The sequence below is a fragment of the Streptopelia decaocto genome, assembly GCF_964273445.1.
Source record: "Streptopelia decaocto genome assembly, chromosome: 2".
NCBI classification, from domain to species: Eukaryota; Metazoa; Chordata; class Aves; order Columbiformes; family Columbidae; genus Streptopelia; species Streptopelia decaocto.
This window is the reverse complement of record NC_138655.1, coordinates 9,587,122-9,596,056: the sequence shown is the minus strand read 5'-3', so window position 1 is coordinate 9,596,056 and position 8,935 is coordinate 9,587,122. Positions and strand designations below refer to the sequence as shown.

General features: G+C 39.4%; 1 protein-coding gene across 2 annotated transcripts in view; it reads right to left on the bottom strand.

The window, feature by feature from the left end:
• Positions 1-1,891: 1,891 nt before the first annotated feature.
• Positions 1,892-8,935, bottom strand: part of KCNQ3 (potassium voltage-gated channel subfamily Q member 3) — a gene marked incomplete at both ends in the record, with an annotated part of 207,575 nt that continues 200,531 nt past the window's right edge. For both annotated transcript variants that reach the window (XM_082045481.1, XM_082045482.1), the window contains 3 exons: positions 1,892-2,626; positions 3,585-3,669; positions 5,205-5,303. In XM_082045481.1, the coding sequence (XP_081901607.1) occupies positions 1,892-2,626; positions 3,585-3,669; positions 5,205-5,303 (919 nt within the window). The remainder of the gene's footprint in view (positions 2,627-3,584; positions 3,670-5,204; positions 5,304-8,935) is intronic.

Genomic DNA, 8,935 nt, shown 5'->3' with positions numbered 1-8,935 from the left:
TCCAGGCCTGTGCAATGCCCACTTACACAGGGGCATCCCAGTCAAGTGTTTAATTTCCTCATGCTCTGACTGGATGTGCCAACAATGCTCAGTTGTGCAGCTTTAGTATAACACAAGCAATCACTGCAGAAAGTTCACTTTCTAACATCTTGCATGGGCCAAATCCTTGTGTCTTTGTTGGTCAGTGCTCCAGCCATGGTGAAGCAGTCATTGTGTGGAGTGACAGAGATAACTCTCAACAGGAGGTGGATGTGAGCCGTGGTAGAGAGGCTTGGATCAGTGGGGTAGGCGTGAGAACCTTCCCACTGACTGTGGGTGTCTCTGATCATTTGACAAGTCACTCTCTACTCCCTTTGAAATTAGTAGAAGTTTAGTTCTTGTCAATAACTGAGTTAAAGATGAGATGAATCTCATCCTCAAGCTGTTGTGTGCTTTGGTCCTTGCACCCTGTGCTCACCGACTGTACCGATTGGTTTTCCACCAGCTGTAAAGAGTGCATAGCCATCAAACTTGATATAAAATGGACACCTGGATACCTGGATTGACATCAGATGACTTGGTTTCACTAGTTGTACAGATAGTACATTCTCACTGTGGTGGTGAGATCTTTGATTTAGTTTCTGCCCTGTTCCCACTGGGTTGTTCTCTCTCTTCCTCAACATGATTTCCAATTCCCATGAAAAAATATTTGGCTGATGCCCAGGGAGCATACTTATCCCTCTGCTGCTCAGGGACAGGTGACAAGAATGGGAGTTATTTATTTGTACGTTGATCTCAAATGTAGCACACGTTTATGGATTTGGAGCAGTCTATTTCCAAGAGAAACAATAAAGAGAGGAACAGATCTGGGCAGCATCCACATTGTGGAACTCCCAGGTGACACGTGTGAGGAACTCAAAGGACTTGGCAAACAGTGAATGCAGCCTTACAACCTGTATATTTGTATAGAAGTATAACTCCAAATTAACAGATTGAGAAACTGAGGCAAAGTTACATTATGCAGTTTACTTAGCAGAACATAAATCAGTAAAAGAGTGGAGTGTAGAAACCTGGAGTTCCCTGCACTGAACAACCTCAGTTTTGCAGTAGAAAGAAAATTTGGCCCCATAAGTAACAAATGGATTGAGCAAAAGATTTTCTATTAAATAGCTTTGAAGTAATGCTTTGAGCAATTTTGTAAACACTAATGGAGATTTTCAAACTGGTTTGAGAGTTTTATATTTACATTTTACAATAAATAAAAACCCATCACTAGTCCCAGGAGGTGGCTTTGATAATTTTTAAATTCTACCCCTAATTTCATTTCGAAATTGTATTTCATGGTTAGTTGTATAATAGATCGCATGAGAAACATTTAGTTCACAAAACCATTTCAGTAAGGTTTTTTACTTTGACTCAGCTTTTTCCCCGCTTTGAAGATTAGGTGTTCTTGGCTAGGTTGGTTAGAGACTGATTTACTTATATTGGAAAATGGATTCAGACATTATGCTTCTACAAAGGGATATTGCTCCTGAAAATATTTTTACTTTGCTGCTCCGTTTACAAAATGTAGCAAGGACCACCATATCTCACCTGTTACCAATTCACCATTGTTGTATTGAAGAGTATCAGATAGATATGTATCATAGAAGAAATCAGCTGTACCATTTATATAGGGTAAAGTCATGCAAACCATGCTCAAAACTAAGCTCCTTAGTTTTGGTAGCATGAAAAAAACTGCATTAGTAAATTGTATGAAATGGTGCAGAATGACTAGCACTAATATCACATGCATCTTATGCAGCAATTGGTGTTTTGAACTAGTAAGCTTTGGGTGTAGAGTAAGTGAGATATACAAAGTATGCTTACATTACACGGAGAAGTCAACCAGTGACTGCCCCCACACGCACTTTTAAACTGGCTTATTTGAAGGGGTCCATATTGAATCTGAAATCCCATCTCCTGTAGAAGACAAAGGCATGGAGCCACTCGGTGTAAAAGGGTCGGTGTCTGTGTCCGTTTCCCCCTCTGCTAGGTAGCGTTTCTCTCTCATCCACGCTGATCCCCCGTTGGGGCCAAACGGGAAGTCATCTCTGTCTTGGGAGATACTAAAGCCACTTGGGGAGCGCTCAAGTTCCTCATGGTTGACGGAGAGAAGGGATAATGGAGTATCACTGTCTCTTGTTAAGCTCCTTCTCTGCCTTGGAGACACCTTATCTGAGTAAGGGCTTTGTAGGTCTCCTTGAGAGTGGTAGCTGATCTGGGAGTCCATTAAAGTGAATATAGGCAAAACTGTTGGCCTTTCTGCATATGAAGTTGAGGAAGGTGTGGCTTGCACTTTGCCAGAGTTTTGCCCACCTATTGATAAAGGTTGTGAATGAGTCATATGACCATGTGCTGAGAAACCATATGGACTGACTTTGTTGACTGGAACTTGCTGGAAATTGTAAGGAGTTTCATGGCATTGCCCAGTGTATTTATATATTATTGTTTTTAATTCAGAATATTTGTTTTCTTCTCTCTTCTCCTTTGCAGGAGAAGCAGTTTCTTTCAATGGACTTATCTCAGTGACTTGTATTTGGAGCTGTTCCATATGATGCATATGCATATCAACAAGAAAATCCAGTTTCTTCCCCATGTCATTAACCTGAAAAATACCAATGTTGTGAGATTGTTTCAAGGCAGTTGTTCAACACAAAAGTCAGTGTTTCCATAGGTGCACTAACCCCAGCAATGGTGTGCTGTCATCGTTACTGGTCATGAAGGCAATTATAGGATAAACATGACTTTCCAGTGGAAGCTGGACTGCAGTAGATGTCAGTTTATCCTCTAATTGCCTTGGATTAAGAAGATCAGTCCCTATGAACTGTGTGAAATAAAATCTAGGCATTGCTGGATATTTGGCAGTCCAGCACCCAACAGCAGTCTACAATGTTATGACCAAAGTCTTGATACCATATGACAAATTGTTATCACCAAAATACAACAGATGGAATTATCTTTGTATACAGACTTATTGTCTAACTTGTTAATAGTCCTACAGGGTTAGATATCAGGACTAATTCTCTTTCTCTTTTGATTGTACTTTGTGCCTGAACATTTGCATTCCATGAAAATAATTGCTGTGAATCAATGCCACAAGCCTCGATGTTACTTAGTTACATATTTAAAAACAAGAGTGTCTTGACTTGCTAAGCAACAGGTTTGGATGAACAAAGAGGGCACCAAATAGCTGTGGAAGCAATACCTTTCAGTGCCAGGATCTGCAAAAGAAGGTGGTGCTCACAACAACATACCAGATGTGATGAGTATGGAATTTAAGGGAGTAAAAAAGTCCCATCTAAACATCATGGTTTGGGTCTTGCTGCCATATATAATGATTTTCATTCAACAGGTTTCAAAATGCACTCTTCACAATTAATTAAATTCTTTAATGAAAAACTTACAGCATAGTTTTGTGATCATTAGTACAAATTCTGTGTTAGTCTTGCTCATCAACAGTACAAATCTGCTTAGGTCAGACAAATATTCATAAAGAATTTATGTCAGCTTCATCATTTCTGTACAAACACCTCAGTCTGCATCAATGCCATGAAATTACATACCTGCCGTTCAACTTTAACGAATTTGCCCATCATACTTTGGTCTTCAGTGTCTGCTGTAGATGCTTTGGCTACATATGGATCATTTCTATAAAGAATTAACAACTCTATTAGTGTTCATTTTTTCTTTGTATCACAGTAAGTAATTTATACCAGAAAACAAAAGTACCATCTTGGTGGTATTTTCATATAGCTCCTCAGAATAAGATTTAAGAAAAAGCTGAATGTAGTTATTTATAATAAAAAGTGGATCGAAAGTCTATTCAATGTGATTCCAATGCATTTCTAAAAAATATATTCCTGATTTTTAATTTAAAATTATTTTGTTTAAAAACCTAAGATAAAGGTGCAGGAAAAACAAAAATGAAAAAAAATTTCAGAACGAAAGTGAAAATAATCTCAGAATTGGTGGAATAATTTCAGGTTTGTCAAAAATGTTGAGATAGTCCAGATAGTGCAGGGGTGTCAGACTCATTTTCACCAGGGGCCACATCATCTTCACAGTTGCCTTCAAAGGGCCAAATGTAATTTTAGGACTATTTATACAGTCGTAAAATTATATTTATACAACTATGTTTTTCTATACTTTTCCATAGACTATGTCAAAGTCTAGAAAAACAATTTCTAAACACTTGTTCTTTAACATGACTCAGAACAAATATACCCTAAAACTTTTGTTTTAACAGGTCCTGTTCTTCTCTTTCTACCAAAATTAAAGTTATAGCTGTGAATGTCTCTTACTAAAGCAGAAATTATAAAACATGTCAGATTATATACATGGGGTTACTGATAATAAGGGCTCATTCAGGTTTTGCAATCTGCTTTTTTTCCCAAATGAGCATTGCCTCTTCCATACATACAGGTCTCTGTCTCCACATTCACATGCTTTTAGACTTTCACTGGGTGGATAAACCACGTAGAGCTAAGGTAATTTAATTTCTATAGGATTATTTTTCTTTTAAGCAACCATAACAGCTTTTGGGACAGATTGTTGATAGTCTTGTGTGGTATTTATTGACAGATTGATAGTTGTAAATACCAGAAGAAATGTAATTTGTTATTCAATTCTTGCTATCAGGAATGCAGCGATACAATAACGTGCTGTAATTTTCACACCCAGAAACCTGGTATTGCAATTTACTTTCAATAATTCTCACCAATCATTGATTTAAAAGTAACATTATTAAAATTAAAATTCTGTGCTTGCCATTTGGGGGCAAGGGGGTGTTAAAATTAAAATTTTTTAACTTCAGGAAAATAACTGGTTTACCTCCAAATTATTTTTATTGAGTTTTTAGCTCAGTCTACTAGTTGAATGTTAGAAATTCAGCACATTGGCAATCAAATGTATGTATTTCACATAAACCCACATTTTGAAACCATGGAGAAGCTGAGCTAGATGATTAGAAGCCATTAAGCTTGGATTTCCATCATACACTGTTCTTAGGGAACCCAGTATCTTTCTAGCTCAACATTTACACATGTATGTGTTGTAGCAAAATATCGTCTCAGTATCATCACTATAACAGTGCACTGGCTGGATGAAGGACATACTTATTGGCATGAATGAACTTTTTATTTCTGTTTTTGATCTGTGAAAAATACTAAGCATAAAATATTCACCTGGGAGACTGCTGTGAAGGGTAAGAAAAAGCTCCTCCCTTTTGGGATTTCTTATGCTTGGGAGTAGATGGAGGTCCAGGTGTAAAAATCATATCTACTCTGAAAAAAAAGAAAAGTGCAACTGCATAAATCCATCTCTAAATGCTAAAACATGATAGAAAATACTATGCGACTCTGCAGCAAACTACAGCAAAGATTCAAAAGGGAAGCATGTTTTGGTTTCATAATATTGAGGATCATGACATGTTTGTTCTGTTCTGGGTCCACAATCAATACATTGAACTGTAATTACCTGGTAATTTCATGGTAATAAAGTAATTATCTAGCTGTTTCCAAACTCTGACATTTGAAACACATGACTTCATTTCCTTCAACGGAACTAATTAATGTGATTGCCAAAAAAGCTCAAATAACAGCTGCTCCTAAAAATGTCAGGAGAAACCCATCAGGTTTTGTGCTGGACATTGAAAATCTGAATTTGGCAAAAGGTGGCAATTCCTGATACCCTTACTAAACCAATGACTTTTTAGCACTTCTTGTGCCTAAATATCAGTAATTTTTTAAATCTTTACTAATTATTCATCTGGTTTGAATATAGAACTATAAATGAGGTTTTATAAGGAATCCTACTTGACATTTTATTTGGAACAAAATCAAAAGGATTGTTTGGAAGGCTCCAGCCTATCTAATTGTACTCTTTTACTATGTCAATATATTCTTTCATTTGGCATATCCAACTGCTCAGGTGCAAACAAGCCTCTGATCATTCAGCCCACACACCAAACTGACCAGATATCAGGCAGCTTAAGTTCACAGAGCAGTTATTTGTATTATGAGACAATCCATGCAGGTGCGTTGCATGGCTTCATGGAGCCTGTGGCAGGATGCAAACCCCCCTCTCTCCCCCTCCCTCCTTCAGTATGGAAGGAGTAGGCACATCTCCCTCTCTCTCTGCTGTTTGAGGCTGACAGCTTCTTTTGTTTGGCCCAGAGCACCCTGGCCAGGGCCATTAGGAGAAGGGAGTGCCGAGGCCCACTGAGCTGCTGGGCACCTGCAGCCAGTGTGGGGGATGTTTGGAGGCTTCAGGGGCACCCACAGCCAGTGTGGGGGTGCAGAGAAGCTTCTGGAAAGCCTACAGTCAGATCTGATCAGCCAATATAAATAACAGGACTCTTGTCGAGACGCCACCCATTGTCGCGGGTCTCTCGGAGCACGAGCAAGATCCTGCCGCCGAGAGCCCCCCCGGGATGGAGACTCCGCTTGCCTTGCCGCCACGGGTGTGAGTAAAACTTCTCGCAGGATTGCGAGTATATTTATACTTTCCATGCACATATGCACGTGTAAATTTCTGTGTTCAATATGATCACGTGTAAAATTAATCCTCGCATAATTGTGGGTGTATTTTCCTCCTGTGTTTCCACATAAGCACGTGTAACTTTCTGTGCACATTTGCACATGTACTTTCCGTGCTTAATACAAGCACGTGTACTTTCCGTGCACATTTGCATGCGTAACTTTCCGTGCTCAATACGAGCATGTGTATAAATTATTTCCTCTCACAATCGCGAGTGTATTTTCCTCCCGTGCTTCCACATAAACACGTGTAATATTCCGTGCACATTTGCACATGTAAGTAAATTAACCCTCGCAGGATTGCGAGTGTATTATAAATTTACCCTTGTACAATCGCGATTGTACTAACTTTCTGTACTCACTACGAGTACATGTATCTCTTTAAAAATAATCCCACACTGTGTTCAGGCAAGTGTGTATTCCTCCCGGACTCAGGGACGGCTCCGGCATTGTTTTGGGTGAAGCCATGTGCACTGTGGACCGCCTGTTGTATTAGTTGCTGCTCCTTAATAATTTTCCTCAACTGATATCTGAACCTGTATTTAAGTCACTTTTGGAGTGCTAAAACCCTGTTTCTCACCGTTTTAATAAAAGTTGTTTTGGACCCTGTTGTTCCTTAAACTAACCTCGGGGTGCCTCTGTGACAGAGCCCCACAGAGTTTTGAAAGTGGAACTTAAAAAACTCAAGGCAAACCTCATAAAGCTAGCTAGATGTTTGCTGGGCACCCAAGCATTGCTGGGCCATCAATCAATGCCTCATCAAACTCCTATGGCATCTTGCTATTCATAGACACAACGAGTAGGTCTCACCTGCCTGGTTTTGTCTGACTAGAATCAGTGGAGATCTAGTCACACAGTGAAGAAAATTTGGGGGAGAGTAAGGGAGATTCAACTGATTAAATGAAGGTATTTGTTTCAAGCAGGGGATGAATTGTGCCATCAAGGCCATTAATTATGTTGACTAGCTCTCTGTTAACTACAACAGGAACCTCACATGGTTTGCCAGAATTATGTGTTTTCTCCAAAGACCTCTAAAAGTTCTTCCCTGTATATGGGCAAAATGGTTGTTGAAATTTTGTGATTTTTATGCTACTGGTGATTCTTTATACTGGGACAGGGCATTGCTGAGCTGAACATGGCAGTGCTGAATCTGTTCTGTGATTCTTGCCCTGACTCACCTAAGATGTGTCTTCCTCACACAAAGTTCTGCCATAACCATTGTGTGAGATGGGCCTAATCACATCAGACACCTTTACTGCTGCTAGGAGCCCAGCGGGTATCTGAGAGGTGCTCTGTTGTCCAAAATCACCAAACACTTCAGTCTGAGGTAAAGGAAGGATGTCCAGTATAAGGTGTGTGTAGACCCCACCATAGATGCAGAGCCTTCCTCAACTTTCTGAGTTCAAAAAGATATTTCTGCATTGAAACTTAAGCTCATGTAATGCAGAGCTCATTTTATAGAGTACCAGTGGTGGTTTGTGGTATATCATCAAAGAGAGCAGCTTTTCTAGAGAAATAATACTGAGGTAGGAACAAGACATGTTATATACATGAAAATGAGATAGCCCAGTACATGGAAAAGCACTTTGAAATAAGAGATTATGAAGTTTAGCAGAAGAACCAGAGAAGCCTTGAGAAGTCAAGGCAAGTCTAGATAAGGTCCAAATGTGCAGCAAGAGTTGCACTTGCTCAGCCCATTCTTGAGACAAATCAAGGGTATCTCTACATGACATTTTGTTCAGTGACCGGGGTGGGGCTCATGAAATGTGAACAGCGCTGTGCTGAGACTGAACTATTATAATATGCTTACATGCATATCAACACGTGCAGTCAACCCCAGACAAGGTTACTAGCTCAAGCTGTGACCTGCACCCGTGACTCAAGATGCAAGCAGCACAAATTTTTGTAGGCATGCCTCAAAAGCATATCGGGATGAACCACTCCTGTGAGAAAACAACTGTGGGTTCAGATTCCACCTGAACAGTCATAAAGGTCTGAAATTCCTATTTTTTTTTTTTTTTTTTTCATATAGGTCAATTTACAGCTAAGCGAAGAAGATATAAAAGGTTTTTTGCTGATGTGTTTTTGGTCTTCGATGACATGTTTCACCAGGCATAGGTCAGCAGAGAATATAGCCCAAATAAATGCTCTATGTTGAACAACTATTGCTTTTATTTATCACCCACAAAAAAGGGAGAAAGAAAGAAACAGCCCTAATCAAATAAGGCAATGGTCAAGAAAATTCACAGAACTTTTTACTCCAATGTACGTGTTCTAAATACGAGCCAGTGGTGTCTTCTGCTGCTAGCTGCTCACTTGCCTTTATTCTTTGGGGAAAAGGCTTTCTTCTTGACCAGCTACACTATGCAAAGACAAAG